The 21,554-nt window shown below is 41.8% G+C and overlaps 2 protein-coding genes and 1 pseudogene across 9 annotated transcripts; 2 read left to right on the top strand and 1 right to left on the bottom strand.

The window, feature by feature from the left end:
- Window positions 1-9,510: 9,510 nt before the first annotated feature.
- Window positions 9,511-14,551, bottom strand: rgrb (retinal G protein coupled receptor b). Of its 8 annotated transcripts, none has more exons than XR_009273712.1 (8): window positions 13,305-13,860; window positions 12,739-12,895; window positions 12,358-12,479; window positions 12,101-12,260; window positions 11,717-11,834; window positions 10,917-11,030; window positions 10,139-10,806; window positions 9,511-10,056 (listed from the first exon to the last, which is right to left on the bottom strand). XR_009273712.1 is itself a non-coding variant. In XM_058793961.1 (8 exons), the coding sequence occupies exons 2-8, from the start codon at window positions 13,378-13,380 to the stop codon at window positions 10,678-10,680; spliced, it is 876 nt and encodes a 291-aa protein (XP_058649944.1). In that variant the 5' UTR covers window positions 13,381-13,597; window positions 14,486-14,551; the 3' UTR covers window positions 9,511-10,677. The 8 variants fall into 8 exon arrangements, 6 of the variants coding, with proteins under 6 accessions (XP_058649944.1, XP_058649945.1, XP_058649946.1 ...); XR_009273713.1 differs by having other exon boundaries at window positions 9,511-10,304; window positions 10,392-10,806; XM_058793961.1 differs by adding an exon at window positions 14,486-14,551 and having other exon boundaries at window positions 9,511-10,806; window positions 13,305-13,597.
- A 1,793-nt stretch (window positions 14,552-16,344) lies between these two features.
- lrit1b (leucine-rich repeat, immunoglobulin-like and transmembrane domains 1b) lies at window positions 16,345-19,035 on the top strand. The gene is made up of 4 exons (XM_058794495.1): window positions 16,345-16,493; window positions 16,890-17,350; window positions 17,433-17,738; window positions 17,960-19,035. Exons 1-4 carry the CDS (start codon window positions 16,345-16,347, stop codon window positions 19,033-19,035), a joined length of 1,992 nt encoding a protein of 663 aa, XP_058650478.1.
- Window positions 19,036-19,700: 665 nt separating this feature from the next.
- Window positions 19,701-21,341, top strand: LOC131551489 (leucine-rich repeat, immunoglobulin-like domain and transmembrane domain-containing protein 2; annotated as a pseudogene).
- The last annotated feature ends 213 nt before the right edge of the window (window positions 21,342-21,554 follow it).

The following is a 21,554-nucleotide window of genomic DNA, read 5'->3' as shown; positions in this document are numbered from 1 at the left end:
CTGGGGGCTTGCAGCGAACAAGTGGGAGAGTTTGGTCCCAGCATACACCAGTTCCTCCATTTTCTGTGAGAAGCTTAGAAGTGGAGATTCTGGAGAGAGGGATAATGTGTCTGGTGAGCGGGGCTCTGGCTCTGGTGTTTCTGGTGGCTGTGAAATGTTGTCCTGGCTTCCCTGGCTGTTTTCCAGATAGTTGTCCTTGGGTGCTGAGTCTTGGAGCTGTTGTAGTACGTCACAGTCTGTCTGTGATGAGCTCGTTGGGCAGGGCTCAGCCGGGATAGTTTCCATGAGGAAAGCTTGTTTTGGCTGTGTGGCATTATCGATGTCCTTGTGGGATGTGTCAACCAAAAGATGACTCTGAAGCTGATATGAAGTCCTGTGGTCACTCATATTCTGTCCAGGTGTGTGTCCATCCAGGCCGAGTGGATTGGCACACACCACTGAAGGATGACGGAGGGAGAAATGGATATTGTCCTTTAGGACTCTTGCACCAAGATTGTTTGGGTGGAGGCCATCCAGTTTAAACAGTTGTCTATGGCCCCAGAAAAGATTGAAGTTGTCGATGAAGTTGACTCCTTTTGTACTGCAGGTTCTTTGTAGCCATGTATTCAGCCCAAGCAGCCGTGAAAACATGTTAGTTCCCCTTGCTGGGAGTGGTCCACTGATGAACGACTGAACTTCAAGTCTTTGAAGTGTTTCAAAGAGTTCACTGAAATCCTTCTTAAGCAGTTCTGACTGCTCTTTCCGAATATCATTCTTCCCCACATGGATGATGATTCGATTTGCAGTCTTGTGCTTCATCAGAATGTTCCGAAGTTCCTTGTTCACATCAGAGACGGTTGCTTGAGGAAAGCAGCATGTAGTTGTAGTCCTGCTACTGATGTTTCTGATAATAGAGTCGCCCACTATCAGAGTCCTGGGCTCGGCTGCGCTCTGAGCTGAGTGCCGCTGTCTGCTCGACCTCGAGCGCCTGTTAGTAGCGATGTTAGCTGCTGGCTGATACTATCTATGTTCAATCACATTTGGGGATTCCTCACCCACATTCATTAATGCTTCAAATTGGTTCTCAAGATGTATAGGGGTGGTAGAATGCCAGTGTTTACAAGTCTTGTCATAGCCGTATCTGGGGTAGAGGATGCTACCGCAGTAATACGAGATACTCGTGACAATCTGATGTCTCGAGTGCCTTTGGGTCTCACTCCCTGTTTGTTCCATCGATTAGTCTGTCGATCAGTTTCGGCTTGTTTCTCTACACTTGGTATAAACTGTTGAGATTCACAGGACTCACCGGCTGTATGCTGAGGGGGTCCATGATTACCATGTGCTGTGTGTTCCGCCTGTTTTGGAATAACTTTGGGATAACTTTGTTTCAAGAACCACAATCCTTTATAGAAGTCTGTGGCAGTTCATGCAGCAAGTAGATTCCATGAGAGGTATTTTCTCTTGTCTGTCTGAATGTAGTCAGCTGTGTTTTCCCGTCTCCGGAATGTAAACTGGTGGCAGTGGGAGGCAAAGAGTCTTCTTTTTCCCAAAAAAATGTGTTGTTTGAGCACTGTGCTGATCTGCTGAAGTTAAAATCTTAGAGAAATCTGAGAAAAGTGCATAAATAGGGAGCAAGGCGCAGGGCAATAAGCAGGAGCGTCTGAACAGTAGCGAAGCCGGAAGCGGAAAACAAGTAAGAAAAGTTTATTTTCATTACACTACTGTAAAGTTATCTTACAGTAGATGAAAAGCACTACAGTTTTTCTCGATTGCTAGCACACTATAACTGATTCATTTGGCCCAATTTTCCAAACCATTCATACAGTTCTTGAAACAAAGACACGTTTGTATGATTCTGACTGCTGTGTCATCAGTTTTGCTACTGAATGTTCAAACACATATAAATGTGTGCTGTTTGTGTTCATTTTGTGATTCTTGAGGTAGTTATATTGCGTATTTGTGTTTTCTAAATGATAACATGGTTAAACCTGTGCAAAATGATGCTGTTCTTGTATAGAGTTTTGCAGAAAACACTGAGCAAATTGGAGCGTGTGTGAAAGCAGGTGAAATGTGTTAAAAGTTTTGAGAAACGTGTCTTTGTTTCAAGAACTGTATGAATGGTTTGGAAAATTGGGCCAAATGAATCAGTTACAGTGTGTTAGCAATCGAGAAAAACTGAAAAATAGACACACACCCAGTGATAATATTGCTCTAAGTGGGGTATATAAGGTTAAGATCTGGTATTTGAGTGTTGAACTGAATTAGTGTTAAATAAACTCTTCTACTCTAGTCTGTAACATGACACTCATATTAGATGCTGCCTAATGAGGTTTAAACCTCAGAACTAAAAATGTCTTTCTATGGTAATCTGCCTAAATACTCACAGTAGTTCAGCACAGCATTGCTCAGTTTGGCCGCTAGATGGCGGTTTCTGCCTTGAAATAAACAGATGAATGAAGTCTGATTGACAGATTTGGTTTATGTCAGAGACCAATGAAGACATACACAACAATATATTACGACATACAGTCTATACTTTCTTATATGCCGCAAAGTAGTGAAAAATGTTAATATTGTGAGAGTTCTTTGTTATAGGTATGTATTCAGGTGAATGTGGATTGTCTTTTTCAATGATTAGATTAATGTTCTCTGCAATAAATGATTAGTGTGTGTTGCTCACTAGATTACACTTAAATCTTCTAAAAATGTTTTTCTTTAGAATAACAGTAATATGTAATGGGGTTCACATGTTGTGTTTAAGATTAGTAAAAGTAAACAGGTTTGGCTCAACAAACTGAACTCTGAACTCTGAAATAAAGAGAATGATGAAAAGAAGCTGGAAAATGCCACAGGAGTGATATACATCTTATTTAATTATCTCTAGTGTTGTGAATAAATGAACATTCTCCAAAACGTCTGGAAGAATAATCATGGCCATATGTGTTGCATGTATAACCACAATAGAATAAATGTATGCTATAGACAGTAAAATGAGTCGTATGTAAAAACTCAACTCTCAGTGACTCGCTGAAACACAGCAGAACGTTGTTGTTCTAGATGAATGTTTACATTGTCTTTTCTCTCAGAAGGGACTCGAAGAGAGTTAATGATTCAACAATCTGATCTTTGTCCTCAGATACCAGCTAATTTTCTGTACATCTGTAAATAATTACAGTAAGACTATATGCAAAGATTCAAAGAGATTTTTTTTATGTTGAGAAGGAGTGATTTTCATATTTTTAAACCTATACAGTATAAATGGTGAAGACAATTGTTATTTAAACAAATAAAGTCTGTCATTTTGTGTCAAACCAAAACTTTTATTCACAATAACCAGTGTTGGGAAGGGTACTTTGGAAATGTAATAGGTTACAGATTACAAGTTACCCTACTTAAATTGTAATAAGTAGTGTAACTTTTCAATTAATTTATTAAAGTAATGTAACTGATTACATTTGATTACTTTTTGATTACTTTTCTAAATTTCTAATGTTTTCAACTGTTAATCATTTTCAAATATGTAAAGCAGGCAGGGCTAACCTTACAGTATGTGCTCAACACTGATTACTGTTAGACTTATGAAATCTTTCATCACTTGAATTAAGATTATAATATTTTAATATTATAGGAGACATTATCTTTATCTGCATATAAATGTATCTTAGCAGTGTGTGGACACAACCACCCTCCAATGATAAAAAAAAAAAAAAAAACCCCAAAAACCTAAACAGTATCAATTATCAAGCCATTTTCATTTTGGAGTGAATACCAGCACTCTCTTCCCCCTTCAATACCACGACTGAGGTGAGACCCTCGAGCAAGGCACCGAACCCCCAACTGCTCCCCGGGCACCGCAGCATAAATGGCTGCCCACTGCTCCAGGTGTGTGTGTGTGTGTGTGTGTGTGCACTTGGATGGGTTAAATGCAGAGCACAAATACCAAGTTTGGGTCACCATATCTGGCCACACGACACTTCATTTTCACTAAATTCGTTTATGTCTGGCTGTGCAAATCGTTTTACTCCAGACTGCTTTCTGTGTGAGGGACAATGCAAGGCAGGTTTTGTTAAAAAGTTAAAACTCAAGGATGGATCAGTACCCATTGTTCATGATCCAGCTGCACCTCCAGAAGAAGTCTCACACTTTATATTTTTTATGAATATTTGCGATTCGCCTTTGCTCTTCCACAGAAGAGAGGGACGGGTGAGCAGAGCTCATTAGCATGTAAAGAGATATGCACCGAAAGAGTTGCTGTGAACAGAGCTGTTTTTGACGAGGTAAAAAGGGTGTTGTTTTTCACAACCACTGAGACCATTTCAAGAAGACCCTAAAGAATCATAACAACTTGTGGAAAATGGGCATTCGATGTCCCCTTTGAAGCACAGCCACCACAAAATCAGACTTACTTTAAAATAGTTTAAATACAGATTTAAAATCGTAACAAGAAATAGTTTAATAGCTATGATATATATATATTTTTTTAAATCAAATCTTTGCATATGACAGGAAACACTGGAATCTAACAATGCCTTGAAAAAAACATTTAATCTTAAAAAAAATTAAGCATATACATAAACCCATATAGGAAATACGTATAAGAGTTATCGGATAAGCATGATATAAACTTCTGAAACATTGGTGTTTCATATTTTAAAGCAGTCACTGCAATTTATGAATGAGATCAATTAAATCTGTACATGGGAGTGTGTGTGAAAAAAATCAGATGTAACCCCCTTTGTAATCCTTAACATTTTCATAAGTAACTGTAATTTAATTGCACATTTTTTCTTAGTAACTGTAACTAATTACAATTACTTTTATTTTGTAATTAAATTACGTAATTCCGTTACATGTAACTAGTTACTCCCCAACACTGACAATAACTAAAGCAAGTATTATGCATTATGTAACATTTACCAAAATAAAACTAACTGGACTTTACAGAAACCACATACATAGATGTTGCTTATTTGTTTCATTAATTGCATTATTCTCGCATCTTATGCAGCTTTACAGCATCTGGCAGATATTACAGTTTTTTTCAACTGCTTTTTTTTCAAAACTTTATACACAAATCCAAGAATTGCACACATAAAATGCAAAACGCCTCGCATCTCTTGCAAAATGAAGCACTGCATTCAAAATATCAAAAACACATCTCAAAAGCAAACATTTGCAAACACCTTTTCCATAATATTAATTCCTGTTAGATTGTTGTGTGTTGAATTGTGTGTGTTTTGCAAAAAGTGTTTCATGAAATTGAAAACTGAGTGAAAGGCTGAGAATTAGTGTCTGGTTTTGCAGATTTGCAGAAATTGTGTGACAAGTAAAGATTTTGTTTGTAAGCAGCTGAAAAAAAAAAAAAAAAAAACTTAAAAACAACTTGGCCAGATCATTTTATGTGCAATACAGGAGAGAGTCACATTAAGAAATCTGAGATATAAATCTGTTTTGTCACAGGAAGTGTTTGTCAGGTTTGCTTAGAGAAACTTCAGGGAAAATCTTCAGCATTGTGATGTAATCTAGAGCTTCGGGGCTCTAGTGAAAGTTTCTCTGGAGTGTTTATGCTCTTCTTGTCTATTTAAAAGGCTGTTTCTGAGAAGAGTCAAGAAGTTAATCCTGCTTATGTGGTCAACAGCACCTTAGTGACCGTAGATAGAAACCTGCTGTAACGGCACTGACCCACTGGTGAAGTGCAGTGTGTGTGTGTGTGTGTGAGAGTGTGAGTGCGTGCATGTGTGTGTGTCTGTGTGAGAGTGTGTGTGTGAGAGTGTGTGTGTGTGTCTGTGTGAGAGTGTGTGTGTGTGAGAGTGTGTGTGAGAGTGCGTGCGTGTGTGTCTGTGTGAGAGTGTGTGTGTGAGAGTGTGTGTGTGTGTGTGTGTGTGAGAGTGTGTGTGTGTGTGAGAATGTGTGTGTGAGAGTGTGTGTGTGTGAGAATGTGTGTGTGAGAGTGTGTGTGTGTGTCTGTGTGAGTGTGTGTGTGTGTGTGCGCGTTTTGTGAAAAGTCAGGACATAGATGTGTATAATGACGAGGGTATGACAGGTATTACAAGGTGAAGGTGACTTTTCAGGACATTGACCCATGTCCCCACTTTTCAAAACGCTTATAAATCACTCAGAATGAGGTTTTTTGGGGGAAAGTTGAAATGCACAGTCTCCTGTAAGGGGTAGGTTTAGGTGTAGGGTTGGTGTAGGACAATAGCACATACAGTAAGTACAGTATAAAACCATTACGCCTTATGGAGAGTCCCCACTTTTCACAAAACGAACATGTGTGAGAGTGTGTGTTTGTGAGAGTGTGTGTGTGAGAGTGTGTGTGAGAGTGTGTGTGTGAGAGTGTGTGCGTGTGTGTGTCTGTGTGAGAGTGTGTGTGAGAGTGTGTGTGTGTGTCTGTGTGAGAGTGTGTGTGTGTGAGAGTGTGAGTGCGTGCATGTGTGTGTCTGTGTGAGAGTGTGTGTGAGAGTGTGTGTGTGTGTGTCTGTGTGAGAGTGTGTGTGTGTGAGAATGTGTGTGAGAGTGTGTGTGTGTGTGTCTGTGAGAGTGTGTGTGTGTGTGTGTGTGTGTGTGTGCTTTTGTGAAAAGTCAGGACATAGATGTGTATAATGACGAGGGTATGACAGGTATTACAAGGTGAAGGTGACTTTTCAGGACATTGACCCATGTCCCCACTTTTCAAAACGCTTATAAATCACTCAGAATGAGGTTTTTTGGGGGAAAGTTGAAATGCACAGTCTCCTGTAAGGGGTAGGTTTAGGTGTAGGGTTGGTGTAGGACAATAGCACATACAGTAAGTACAGTATAAAAACCATTACGCCTATGGAGAGTCCCCACTTTTCACAAAAACGAACATGTGTGAGAGTGTGTGTTTGTGAGAGTGTGTGTGTGAGAGTGTGTGCGTGTGTGAGTGAGAGAGTATGTGAGTGAGAGAGTGTGTGAGTGCGTGTGTGTGTGTGTGTGAGAGAGTGCTTGTGTGTGAGTGAGAGAGTGTGTGAGTGAGAGAGTGTGTGAGTGCGTGTGTGTGTGTGTGTGTGTGTGTGCGTGCGTGCATCTGTGTGAGGGTGTACTTGTTTTTCTATTCAGGTGGGGACTTAAACCTGAATACACACAGACTCATGGGGACTCGTGTCACGGTGGGGACCTAAATTGAGGCCTCCACGGGCAAACAAGCTAATAAATCACACAGAATTAAATTAATATTGTAGGACAATAGCACATACGGTATGTACAGTATAAAACCATTACGCCTATGAATGTCCCCACAAGGATAGCAAAACAAGTGTGTGTGTGTGTGTGAGAGTGTGTGTGTGTGTGTGCGTGTGTGTGTGAGGTGTGTGTGTGTGTGTGTGTGTGTGTGTGAGAGTGTGTGTGTGTGTGTGAGTGAGAGAGTGTGTGTGTGTGTGTGTGTTTGTGAGTGTGTGTTTGTGAGAGTGTGTGTGTGTGTGTGTTTGTGAGTGTGTGTGTGTGCGTTTTGTGAAAAGTCAGGACATAGATGTGTATAATGACGAGGGTATGACAGGTATTACAAGGTGAAGGTGACTTTTCAGGACATTGACCCATGTCCCCACTTTTCAAAACGCTTATAAATCACTCAGAATGAGGTTTTTTGGGGGAAAGTTGAAATGCACAGTCTCCTGTAAGGGGTAGGTTTAGGTGTAGGGTTGGTGTAGGACAATAGCACATACAGTAAGTACAGTATAAAAACCATTACGCCTATGGAGAGTCCCCACTTTTCACAAAAACGAACATGTGTGAGAGTGTGTGTTTGTGAGAGTGTGTGTGTGAGAGTGTGTGTGTGTGAGAGTGTGTGTGTGAGAGTGCGTGCGTGTGTGTCTGTGTGAGAGTGTGTGTGTGAGAGTGTGTGTGTGTGTGTCTGTGTGAGAGTGTGTGTGTGTGAGAGTGTGTGTGTGAGTGCGTGTGTGTGTCTGTGTGAGAGTGTGTGTGTGAGAGTGTGTGTGTGTGTGTGTGAGAGTGTGTGTGTGTGTGAGAATGTGTGTGTGAGAGTGTGTGTGTGTGTGTCTGTGTGAGAGTGTGTGTGTGTGTGTGTGTGTGCGTTTTGTGAAAAGTCAGGACATAGATGTGTATAATGACGAGGTATGACAGGTATTACAAGGTGAAGGTGACTTTTCAGGACATTGACCCATGTCCCCACTTTTCAAAACGCTTATAAATCACTCAGAATGAGGTTTTTTGGGGGAAAGTTGAAATGCACAGTCTCCTGTAAGGGGTAGGTTTAGGTGTAGGGTTGGTGTAGGACAATAGCACATACAGTAAGTACAGTATAAAAACCATTACGCCTATGGAGAGTCCCCACTTTTCACAAAACGAACATGTGTGTGTGTGTGAGGTGTGTGTGTGTGAGAGTGTGTGTGTGAGAGTGTGTGCGTGTGTGAGTGAGAGAGTGTGTGAGTGCGTGTGTGTGTGAGTGAGAGAGTGTGTGAGTGAGAGAGTGTGTGAGTGCGTGTGTGTGTGTGTGAGAGAGTGCTTGTGTGTGAGTGAGAGAGTGTGTGAGTGAGAGAGTGTGTGAGTGCGTGTGTGTGTGTGTGTGTGTGCGTGCATCTGTGTGAGGGTGTACTTGTTTTTCTATTCAGGTGGGGACTTAAACCTGAATACACACAGACTCATGGGGACTCGTGTCACGGTGGGGACCTAAATTGAGGTCTCCACGGGCAAACAAGCTAATAAATCACACAGAATTAAATTAATATTGTAGGACAATAGCACATACGGTATGTACAGTATAAAAACCATTACGCCTATGAATGTCCCCACAAGGATAGCAAAACAAGTGTGTGTGTGTGTGTGAGAGTGTGTGTGTGTTTGCGTGAGTGTGTGAGTGAGAGTGTGTGTGTGTTTGCGTGAGTGTGCGTGTGTGAGTGAGAGTGTGTGTGTGTGTGTCTGTGTGTTTGTGTGAGAGTGTGTTTGTGTGTGTGAGAGAGAGAGTGTGTGTGTGTGTGTGAGAGTGTGTGTTTGTGAGAGTGTGTGTGTTGTGTTTTAGGGTGTGCGCGTTTTTGTAAAAAGTCAGGACATAGATGTGTATAATGATGAGGGTATGACAGGTATTACAAGGTGAAGGTGACATCTCAGGACATTAACCCATGTCCCCACTTTTCAAAACGCTTATAAATCACTCAGAATGAGGTTTTTTTGGGGAAAGTTGAAATGCACAGTCTCCTGTAAGGGGTAGGTTTAGGTGTAGGGTTGGTGTAGGACAATAGCACATACAGTAAGTACAGTATAAAAACCATTACGCCTATGGAGAGTCCCCACTTTTCACAAAAACGAACATGTGTGTGTGTGTGTGTGTGTGTGTGTGTGTGTGTGTGTGTGTGTGTGTGTGTGTGTGTTTGTATGTGTGTGTGTGTGTGTGTGTGTACGTCTTCTGCCTTTCTAAAAATAGTGCTCAAGGTGTTTTTCCTGTGCATTTCTTGAAATGAATCAGTGTTGACCAGTAATTGTTAGAATGCTTTGAAACCCCTTAAAAATATGTATCGAAGAGCTTAAAGAGCAAATAACTGGAAAAATAGACGAAGCATTGCCATGAATTTATACTTTATCCCAAATTATCTCAATCTTCTTTTCTAAACAGCATTAAAAAGATCTAACATTCTTTGCCATGTTGAGTTTTTTGTTTTTTAGCTCATGTTAAATACACCTGATTCCAGGAACTGTGGAGGACTGTGAACTGAAAGATGTCAATACATACAGTTCACTTACATTAAAAGAGGAAGAAAGACACTAAAGGGAAAAGGCTGATAGTGAATGAATGAATAAACGAACAGACGCTCCTCTTCAGCTGTGCTCCGGTGTGTTTCTGAGGAACAGAGTAGCTTCAGAGTTCGGTCGCCCGTGACCGGCTGCAGTAAAGCTCTCCTGATCCTCTTTGGTCTTCAACACACGTCAGAAACCCAAATCTACTGATATGAGAGCAGCTCCTTGTGCAGAGGAATTACTGCAGATTACTGAGCCCTGGAGAATTTCTAATCCTAACGTGAATGTTGATTAGCCACCGCTTCGAGATCTGAGCTGGAGACGGAGAAGATCTGTGAACATCAGTGTGCCTTGAGAAACACACTGAACCTGCAAAGAGTGAACAAAAGCATCTGCATAAATGAGCATTCGGACTCCTAAATAACACACAGAGAGGAATCAGGGCATTTACTGAGTCAGATGACGGTTTGTTAAGGAAACCAGCTAAACCAGTGAAGATGACCATCTGCAAGCCAGTCCTTGACGAGAGATTCTAGTAGAGTTCATTCGCCTTCATCAGTCTCCTTCTGAACCCTTAAAGAACCCGTGACAAACTGTCTTGTGCTTCACGGTTTATTCTGTGGATTAACAATGAAAGGCCCTTTTGTTTTTAGCGGTTCATTCACTGGCTTCAAGTCTTGGTTAGAAAAAATCCTCTTACTTACAGATTTACACATGAATACTGTATTCTAATGCACTGGTCAACAGCGACAGTAAGGCAAATGAAATGGTTAAATGATTGTGTCCTGAATGAACTGTGTAAGTCATCTCTGACACTCCAGGAAACTGAAATAAGGCTTCATATGTCAGTCTTCAATAATCACAATCATGGACAAATATCTCCAAATGTGTTAGGCACTGATTTGACATATACAGTGAATTACAGTCCCGTCACGTGTAAACTCTTGCAGACTCATCTGAATACAACATTACATGGCTAAAGCTCTTTCACTATTTCTTCTTGTCCGTGGATTTCTGCCCGGTGAGGAACTGCCAGATTCCTCCGCGGTAGAACTCGTTACCGAACGCATACAGGACGGCGTGGAAGATCGGAGACGTCTTGGCCAGCACCGGAAGGACCTGGAGGATTTACAACCAGATGACCATCATCATTACTGAGATCAACATGAGAACAATGATTTATCAAGCCAGTGAAAGATTTTAAAGATCACCAGTGTTTGTTTTCTTACCATTCTGAGCTTTGGGGAAACGAGATTAACGTTCTCGAAGCAGGCGTATGTGCACATCAGAACATACGGACCCCAGCAGAACAGCAGCGCTTTCAGAGGTAAACCTGTGTTAAACTGCAGGACAGAGAGGAGAAGCGCTGACACGAAACACATCATCACGAGAAACTAGACCAGAAATCTGACGCGTGCGTTATTTAATGCGAGAAGGAGATCTTAAAGCACACAGAACGCTGAGCGTGTGACTGATCTACGGATGATTCACGTCAGTCTCACTGCAGACGAACTCGTTTGTGCTGCTCTAACGATCCACACACAAACACAGATGACCACACGTTCTGTGAGCAGATGAACTGCTGACAGGTAGCGACTACCACATTAACACTCAACCAGTCGTTACTGTGTGCTGCAATCCATGCGTACTGTACATACTGTACAGAGCTAAGCACAGCCTCGTTACGGCCCACAGAGCATGAAGCATTAACCAAGTCTGGTTTAGTTGAAATTGCTGCACAAAATGTGTCACTGATCATACTTTGGTCATAAAGTATTAATAAATGAAATTTATATTATAGGGGACAGCAATTATTTAAAATTATTTAAAGCGCTATATAAATGCTTCATTCATTCAAAATTATAAATTGTACACACAAATTAATTTAAAAAAAAAAAGTTTATTACAAAAAATGTACTTTTTGAAAAATGCAAAGCGAAATCACACTAAGCGACAGCAAAGTTCCTGCAAATAAAGATATGCGGTGAATGTAATTGGAGCGTATGTTGACTAAGGAGAGAGCGAGTACCTTGAAGTGGTGCGTCTTTTTGAAATAAGCATAGATGGCATTGTAGGACGACTGCAGAACCATAAGAGGGAATGCTAAATACAGTACAGTGATGGACAGCATGTAGGTGATGTAACTCCTGAAGAAGACAGAGAAGAAATCAATGTATTACTTTTGCATACAAATTCATATTTGCACAGGTATGCACAATCATCAGTAATCATATGCAGGCAGGATAGACATTATTGTTTGTCAATATTTTTCTTATTGTGATTTCTGATTAGTAATGTGCAGTAGTTGAAAGTTGCATTGTTGTTTTTTGATTGGAGTTGCATGAGCTACAAAACAGAATCCAGAGTGAAGTCCGTTAGTGTGCTTGTGTTCTGGTGTGTGAGATGCATGTACCGGTCTCCTTGCGTGTAGTCGAGCGTACAGCATGTTTTCATCGGCTCAAAGTCAAAGACGCCCCAGCTGATGGCCGGCAGAGGCAGAGCCGCCCAGAACACGGCCAGGATCCAGATGATGGTGCTCATGGTCATAGACGTGCTCCAGAACATCTTCTGCTCTGGAAACAAACGCAACTAACTCATCGATATACAGCCGACAGCTGAGACAGTGCAGGAAAACTGTATTAAAAATGCTAATCAAACGTTTATACTCACTAGTACAGTACTGATGATATCTGTCCCAAGCAATGGCAGCGAGAAAACTGATGGCTGCGAGGATCGACACCATTCCCTGAAAAGCGTGAATCTGACAGCCCTCCGACCCGAACGGCCAGTATCTTCCAGAGTTCAGAAAAAACACAAATACACACAGCTGTTTGAATATTTATGCATACATCTGATATTTCTCATTTTCATATTAAAAATATGTGTTCTTCTGTGTCTAGCGGTTGCATTTCTGCGGAAAAGTCAAATTCCTTGTGTGCAATAAAACTCATAATTATGTGAGAAACAGTCATCACAAAATAATTCCTTTTTATTTATGTGTGTCATATCTTTTCACACAATTTTAGAAGTTGTGTTTTTGGTCAGTCTCACCTCAGGTAACTGGCATAAGCAGCCACTAAACCGTTAATGTTGAGGCTCAGGTCGGCCACAGCCAGGTTAAAGACGAAGAAGTTATTGGGCGTCTGCATCTCCCGGATTCTGAGGAACGCCACCACCGAGATCAAGTTAAGAAAGAAACCGAGAAGACCTAAAAGAAAATACTCAGATATTCAGACTGAACACAATTCATAACATTGTGCACCACATACAAAGAGCAATCATAACAAAATAATAATGACATCCACACTAACAATGAAGGATCAATAATTAGCACAGTGATCAGATGTCATCACTGTATGATCATTATACCATTTAACTGACTGTTTCTTTCTTTTTCTTTTTCTTTTCTTTTTCCTAATTCAGAAACTATTTACCAAGCTTTCTGGTTTTACAGATCAATAAGAGCAGCCTTCACTAATCAGTCTGACATAAAGAACTTTTGCATGTGTGTCAATACATTCATCGATGAAGAACTATCCAGCACTGATGAATGGATGGACTGATTGATTGATTGATTGATTGATTGATTGGTTGGTTGATGGATCAGCAGCACTCACCGCCCACCAGCAGCGCGGAGCCGAAGGCGAACATGTCGAAATCGCTGAATCCCTCCGGTAACGTGTATGAAGCCATTGTCCAAGATCCTCCTCAATGCTGACCGCTGCGTTGCAGTGCGAGACTTTATATGTGTGTTTATTCCTTGTGAAAGCGCGTGTGAGATTTAAAGCCCCTGAAATCCCCGCAAGAATGTTTTAATTCCGCAAAAGTTTGTGAAATCAGATCTGCAGCTGCAGCTCGTCTGAAGCAGATCACAGTCCTCCATACACAGCTCTCTCTGGCCTTACTGATGCTTAAAACAAACAGTGCACGCTTAAACAACCATGAAATATAATGCTGCAGTTGCAAAATATTTCGCAATAAATGATCAGATTATATTAACTACTATATTATACAATATATACTATATTATACAATTATGTCGTTGTCATAATAAAGTTTTTGGAAAAGAGTGCAATTGCAATTCCACTGCCAACTCATCCAAAAGTCACAATGGGCCTCATTCATGAAACAGGAGCAGAACGAATTTTTGTGTAAATAGTTTGTAAAGCTGTTCTGACGTAAACTGTCGAATTCATGAAAATGTTCGTATTTTCAAAATGTTAGTTGGTACGAAAGAAATGTACACCTGCTCCGTACCACGTATAAATGCTGCGTAAAACGTTCTGTGTTCTTTTTGGCAAACTGATGACACTGAATTTTGATGCACTTCCATTATAATATTTGACAAGTTAATTTGCCCTTGGCTTGCCCTCTTAGGATTTTCTTTTTTTTGCATCTGAGTTGATAACTAAACGCATCGCTCGTCACTGTCACTGTTTATCCAGCCTTAAATAAAGGAGGACAAATAGCGACCAACCATCCTACTGCCTTCAACAATGGAGACCTCAATATTATTGCTTACTGCTTTTTTATATTTAGTAAAATTCTTAAAAATGAGATACTAGAAATACGTTGCCGCCGTGGATATTCCAAATCATACCAACTAATGCGTATCAGCTGGAAAAACACGGTGCCACCAAAGTGTTCTCAAGCGCCACCAGCTGGGCGTTTTAAGAAGAGCGCCTGACATTTTTTCAGCTGGCTAAAAACTTCGGTGGACACACGTTATTGAATATTTATTGATAGGCATATGGCCTATTAGTCTTTTTTTCATTTATGCAGTATACTGGAGCCAAACCTGAGAAAGTAGACCAGAATATTCCACTGCGTCCCTGGACATGTTGTAATTCATAGGCGGGGATTATGCTAATTGTGAATGAGAGTGCACGAGCGCCCTATTTACCAATGATTGGAATTCATTAACATACACGTTTAACTATGAAATCGGACGTTTACGAAGCGTTTGTGAATCTGGAGTAGAGTTTTTGGGAGGGTCCGTTTTACGCGCAAATTATTCAGAATTTACTCCAATATTTATGCAAGTTTCATGAATGAAGCCCAATATGTTTGTAAATGAAATGTTTGTGTCCTTCATAAAAAATAATGGGAAATTGATTCTAATTGTTTGTCCCGCACTTCATAAAACACATTGATTTGATTACCTTTTATTAAATGTTATGTTTGAAAAATCTATATTGTGAATGAAATGTAATCGTTGCAATGACAATAGAAGCAAGAACAAAGTAACAGCACGAAATGTTTGAGGTATAATGTGGTGATCTGACTACAGTAGGTTCCAGTGCAAAAGGCTGTAATTAGTAAACTAATTCTTATTTCTCAGCTTTCAGATGTTAATGCCATTGGGAAATAACATACGTACACTGTACCACACTTCAGAGAAATGTGTTCACTTTAATCTCTCTCAATTCTTTTGGCTGACTCTCTCTAAAGAGCACAGAACAAAACATTTCAGAGCAGCATTTGTGCTTTCTCCTCAGGAGCAATCGCTTGTGTTGTTGTTTCCCCAGTTCCTTTGAGAAAAGTGTCTATTAAATGAATAAATTAAAATATACACTTCTGAATGAGCCTGAGAGTTCATTAAGTTTGAAAGTGAGTTTATTCATAGACTGAATAGGATAATTGTTGTGGATATCCATTATGAATTCTGACCCTCATTTCCTTTATCTTGACACTGGACAACAAACATATATTTGTTATAATATAGAAATATGTTTGAATGTGATATACAAGATATAGGCTAATATACTTTGAATAAACACACACAAATGTCTGTAGGCTACTTTAGTCTGAGATGAAGACTTTTGCTCTGTACTGCCACCAGGTGTTTTAAATGCATATTCACTTTTAATATAAAGTATCACCATCTGCTTTTTTGCTTTAATATAGCAAATTATATAGGCATCATAGACCAAACAGAAAATAAGGATAATAATATTAGGTAACCACTACTGATATGTGAGTAAAGTTGATGCAATAGTATAGATATAATGCTTGAAAAAAATCTGAAATATGCATCTTTCATATTATCGTAAATTTAATGCATCATAAACACTGCGTTTTATGCTAAATTCCTGCTTTTGCTCATTATTGAATCAATTGCAGTTTTGATGTATTGGTATGTCAAGTCAAGGGTCAAACTAACAACACTGATCTTTTGCATGCATAAAATAACCTACAGTGTGCTGGATTTCCATTTCTGTGTCTATTATAACATTTTCAATTTAAATAATCTTCAAAAAGACACATCACTAAAAATGTAACATTGTCTTGACACTCTGATTTACACGGTATGTCTGGTGAAAATAGAGCAAAACAAAGCCATTCACCAATAAGACACTCTGAATTCACAAACTGTTGTCCAATCCCAGGTCTAAAATTAACCCTCCAATCAAAAAAAGAAATGTCTGTTCTGTATATATACAAAAGACAAGCACACAGCCTATGGGCTTCCAGGAAGGAATAATCGTGTAAGTGAAAATACCCCAAGTCCTTCCTCTAATCTGCTCTATCCCTTTTATCTGGGGATTCGGAGCAGAGCGAGCAGAAAGTGCTTGAGAGACACAGAGATGCTGGGTGTGCTGCGTGATTAACAGACTCAAACCCACCGGACAGTAGCTAGAACAGACAGCGCAGAAGATGTGCACTCCGGGCTTGTGGGCTCTTGCGTCCGGCCGTGTGTTTCAGGTTTTTGCGCTGGTGCTCTGCTGCTTTTCATTGCTTTGCAGCGCCTGTCCTGCTCAATGCAGCTGCTTCTACCACAAAATGAGTGACGGATCGAAGTCGAGGTGAGATTTCACATGCACTCTGAAACTGAAACTTTACTGTAGAAAAGTCTCATATGGACCGTTGTCTGCAGAATATTGACAGGCCAGATTGTCTGTGCTCTTTATTTAGTCGTTGGATTAAAGTGTGTGTGCTTTTTAATCTTCTCTGCTTGTTAGTTGCAGTGTTTCAGACCTCTAGCATTCATCACACACACACACACACAGTGTAAAGATAATAATACACAATAAAAGTAAAATCAGAAATGAAAGCTAGTCAAAGAGAAATATGTCATAGAACTATATTGCAGCAATGTTGAGTACTATAATCTCAAAGTGGAGTATTCTTACTTGACTGGCATAATCAAATATCTCAACAAAAGGAGGCTATGCTTGACCCGTATGATGTGTTTTTCAAAGGAGCGTCCTGTGCAACAACCCTGACCTCACCGTCATCCCAAACAACTTTCCCTCGGACACCTCCAAACTCCGCTTCGAGAAAACCGCCATCAGTCGCATCGCTAGCGAATCCTTTCAATACCTAAGCAGCCTGGAGTACCTGTGGATATCCTTCAACTCACTCTCGTCCCTCAGCGCGGACAGTTTCCGAGGACTTTACGCCTTGGATGAATTACGGATGGATGGGAATGTTCTCACCTCCTTTCCGTGGGAATGTTTGATGGACATGCCAAACCTTCGGCTCCTGGATTTGCACAACAATAAAATCAGCAGCATCCCAGCTGAAGCAACCATTTACATCAGAAATTTGACCTACCTGGATCTGTCCAGCAACAGTCTGACCACCATTCCAGCCGAGGTTCTTACTTCATGGTTCTCTCCGAAACCTCCTCAGGATGCAGAGGATTCCAGAATGATACTGGGTGAGTTTATTTCTGTGCTTAAACCATTTCAGTTAAGTTGTAAAGTCTTAGTCACTGATGGAAGTGTCTGTTCTTTGCGCAGGTCTCCACGACAATCCCTGGCAGTGTGACTGTCGTCTGTTTGATTTGGTGCAGTTCCAGAAGTTTCCTTCCTCGTCTGTGGCATTCATCGATACACGTTTGCGCTGTGCCGAACCGGAGAGCTTGTCGGGAGTGCTCTTCTCTGATGCCGAGCTCCGCAAGTGTCAGGTTCCCCGTGTGCACACGGCCGTCGCGAGGGTCCGCAGCTCCATCGGAAACAATGTCCTGCTGCGCTGCGGCACCATTGGTGTTCCCATACCCGAGCTGTCCTGGAGCCGCGCCGACCGCAAGCCCATGAACGGCACTGGTATGTCTGACTTTTGCATCTCATCTCATGTCTCCCTTGCTTCTGTTAAGCAAACCCAGCGTCCAGGCATGAATAATGCGTCTGCTAAATAAATGGAATCTGCTGCTTGTGTATTAAGAGAGCTGCAAATATAGAAGCATGCAGGCAAAATCTGCTGTAATTATTGTACTGCACAGTTCAGAACTTATATTAAAGTGAGTGTTTTTTGTTTGTTCTTGTAGTTCAGCAGGAGATCTCTAAAGAGGGCATCATCTGGTCCATTCTCAGCGTTCCTGCCGTTTCGTACAGGGATTCAGGGAAATACATTTGCAGAGCCACTAACTTTGTCGGGAGCGCCGACGCCATTATCTCACTTGTCATTTCTGATACATGGCAAATCGACGAAGCGGTCGCCAAGAGAAGTCACGGAAAGAAGAACGCTGGATTCGGCCGAGCGGCATATCAGGAGAAACTCATCGCCAGGTACGTGCCGCCGGCCACATCCGCCGCTGTGCCCATCATTGAGCCCCTAAATGGACCCAAAGCCACGTCGTCCATCCAGATCGAAAGCTACAGCATTTCTGACGCTGTTTCCAAAGCGAAGGCCACAGCGCCGCCTGCGGCAGCTGCAGGATCATACAGCAATGAGCCAGAGCTTCAGAGAGACGTGCTGAGTAACCTGGAGGCTAATGCGTCGTCTCAGCAGCAGGGTCCGGAGCGCAGAGTGGTTCGGTCGGTCAAAGTGATCGGCGACACGGACCACACGGTCTCGCTGAACTGGCGCGCACCCGCTGCCACCAACACCACCTCCTTCAGCGTGCTGTACGCCGTCTTCGGGGAGCGCGACATGCGCCGCATCAACGTCGGCCCGGGCAAGAACCGCATCACCATCGAGGGCCTGGTGCCCAAAACCAAGTACATAGCCTGTGTGTGCGTGAAGGGCCTCGTACCCAAGAAAGAGCAGTGTGTGATCTTCTCCACGGACGAGGCGGCCAGCGCCAGCGGCACACAAAAGCTCATTAACGTGGTGGTGATCTCGGTCGCCTGTGTGATCGCGGTTCCTCTGACGCTCATCGTCTGCTGCGGCGCGCTGAAGCGGAGGCTGCAGAAACTGATGGGCCGGAAGTCCAAAGACATTCAAGACTCGTACGTGACATTTGAGACTCTGTCTCCAGGCACCAAAACCAAAGGGCTGGAGGGGGAATATCTCAGCAGACTCAACCCAGACGAGTCCAACCGTCTGCTTTCGGCCCGCTCCAGCGTGGACTCCGAGGCCACGGCCAGAACCGAGGGCCAGCCCAACGAGTACTTCTGCTGACCGACCTGTTTCAGACGACTCTGTGCCTAGAGCACTCTTGGCATGGGCCGGATTACACTTTTAATGTGTTCGAAAGCTTCAATACATATCAGCTTTGTCCTTTCTCAGCCCTGAAAGGGTACAAACCACCTTAGAGAAAGTCCGGTGTTCAAAAAGGGAAAATTATCACACAAGAGTGAAATAATAATGTCTGTATTTTTTATTTTTGTCATGCACTTTTATTGATTCACTGATCATGCATATTCTGCAATGAAACACATAATACCCATCTGTCAGGAAGTGAAACTGTTTGGAAATGTTCTGTGTGGACCGTACTTTTTACTTGTTTTTCTTTATACTGTTATCTTGTCAGTGTACTGGGCAACTCTTTTCCACTTCAACCTTAAAACTGTGCTTATATTCTGTCATATCAGGAATATGTTGATGTCTGTACTTATTAAAAATGTTTAAAAATATGACTGAATAAAACTGTGAATAAAAAATGTAAATTTTTTACATGGTTCATGTTTTCTGAATGTTTTCTCTTTGTTTATAAAGTGATGAAAACACTAGCTGTGCTATTCCTAGATTGTCTGAATGTATAAAGCAATATTTAGGAACTTCAGAAGAAGTTTGAGCATTAAGGATAATAGGATTTACCCCACTGAACCAGTGAACAGTCAATCATGCGGAGCTGCCCGTGTCTGCTGTAAACATGGAGCTGCACCACCATTTATTTGTGTATTTGACATTTTACGTCTGAGATCCCAAATTTAATTCTGTACTGAAGATATTTACATAATAGAGGGAATTTATATTTCTTCACACTTGTTTTATCTTGTTTTTAAACTGTTTTCAGTAATTCATTACTGTACAAGATTAGTGTACTCGACTCATTACTGTACTGGACTCATTTGATCACGCTTATTGTTATATGTAATGTATAGCGTTTTGTCAAAGCTTCATTTACTCCCTGACAAACCGCGTCAGGATAGATTAAATGTAATGAGCTTAACTTCACAAGGACCATGGATAAACTGCTTCTCAAGCCGTGTTCAGAAGACTGTGGTCGTCTTATTCGCGACGCTGTCTGCTCTCTTGTTCTGTCAGAGTTCTGCGGGATCCGTGTCTGACCAGATGCTCCTGCACAGACCAGCCCTTAGGCAGCATTCCTGAGAATTTCGTGAAAATCTGTATTGAAAGAGCAGATGTAACTGAAATCCCACAAGCGCCATTCTCAACAGTCAGTGCCTTGGCGTTCCTATGGCTAGATTTTAACAATATAGAACTCATGAATGTTAGAATCCTGGAGGGACTGCATAACTTGACAGAATTACGCATACAGGGCAACCAAATACGTTCCATACCATGGATTGCTTTTCAGGACACGCCGAACCTTGAAATTTTGGACCTGGAACACAACAGAATAGATGCGCTTCCAGAATATGCTCTGCACCACCTGCCCAAACTAACCTACTTCGATTTATCCTTCAGTCATCTCACCGTCATATCCAGAGACGTCTTTCTCAGCTGACCCGGCATCCGGTCACAGAAACCTGGCCTCAGACGGGAACGGGCTAACATCGTCCCAGCGCTCCATGAAAACCATCGGCTCTGTGACTGCAGACTCGAGGGCTTCGTTGAATTCATCAACGCTGTCAGTCCACTGATCGTCCTGATGAACTCGTGAGATGTTCTGGATCCAGAGCAGGAAAGTTCTTTCATGAGGTGGAGCTAAAGACATGCATAAAGCCAGAAACGATCGGTCCTCAAACTAATCTCAGCTTCGCCGCAGGGTCAGACGTCACCCTGAGGTGCTCGGTGAGATCCAGAGCTGGAGCTACAGTGTACAACACATCAGAGCTTTTACAGGGAAACACTTCGGCCTGATGCGCTCCATCCGATACCTTTTTCAATTAGTAGCTCATTTGATTTTTTTTTTGAAACTACTCATTTTACTAGTGCGTCATCCCGTTTACTCTTATAAACTTCTCTCAGTTTTCTGCAGTTTCTCAGTTTCTCAGTGAACAACGACACCGTCATCTCTGTGCTGATTATTCCAGCGCTTCACGAGGCGTTTACACCTGCACTGCCAACAATTTCATCACTAACTCGTCTGTCAGTGTCTGGCTCAATGTTTTTCTATCCCAAAACCCCACTCTCCTGCTCTCACCCGCCTTAATTCTGGCATCAGTGGATGAAAACGTGTATATTAATATACGCATCGCCAAGCAGACCGTCTATGGCATCACCATCGAGTGGTTTACGCTGACAGAGAAACCTGGTTCACGGTTTATTTCGGCCGTTATGATGCATCCAAGAAGTGACCATATGCCACTTAAAAAATAAGAAGTGTGTGACGTGAAGAACCCTAACTAACCTAACCCTAACGGCCAGTGCGTGGTGTTTGTGTCGGGCAGCGATCTGAACCCGCTGGAGCGGAGAGACAAACTCATTATTGCGATCGTGTGTGTCATGCTGCTGCTGTGCCTGCTGGGATGTGTGTTTGCTCGAGCGACAGAACACACTGCTTCAGGCGC

Source organism: Onychostoma macrolepis, chromosome 12 (genome assembly GCF_012432095.1).
Source record: "Onychostoma macrolepis isolate SWU-2019 chromosome 12, ASM1243209v1, whole genome shotgun sequence".
NCBI classification, from domain to species: domain Eukaryota; kingdom Metazoa; phylum Chordata; class Actinopteri; order Cypriniformes; family Cyprinidae; genus Onychostoma; species Onychostoma macrolepis.
Note: the sequence above shows the minus strand (reverse complement) of the source record. Positions and strands in the feature narration are given on the sequence as shown.

What these genes read in the sequence shown, in the direction of transcription:
- rgrb (XM_058793961.1), bottom strand. Translation starts at nt 13,380, where the DNA reads ATGGCTTCATACACGTTACCGGAGGGATTCAGCGATTTCGACATGTTC. An exon ending in CTCCGCGCTGCTGGTGGGCG is followed by an intron (nt 12,896 to 13,304) that starts GTGAGTGCTGCT and finishes ATTTTCTTTTAG; the next exon opens with GTCTTCTCGGTTTCTTTCTT. An exon ending in GACTACACGCAAGGAGACCG is followed by an intron (nt 11,835 to 12,100) that starts GTACATGCATCT and finishes TGTCTTCTTCAG; the next exon opens with GAGTTACATCACCTACATGC.
- lrit1b (XM_058794495.1), top strand. Translation starts at nt 16,345, where the DNA reads ATGTGCACTCCGGGCTTGTGGGCTCTTGCGTCCGGCCGTGTGTTTCAG. An exon ending in AGTGACGGATCGAAGTCGAG is followed by an intron (nt 16,494 to 16,889) that starts GTGAGATTTCAC and finishes TGTTTTTCAAAG; the next exon opens with GAGCGTCCTGTGCAACAACC. An exon ending in CAAGCCCATGAACGGCACTG is followed by an intron (nt 17,739 to 17,959) that starts GTATGTCTGACT and finishes TTGTTCTTGTAG; the next exon opens with TTCAGCAGGAGATCTCTAAA.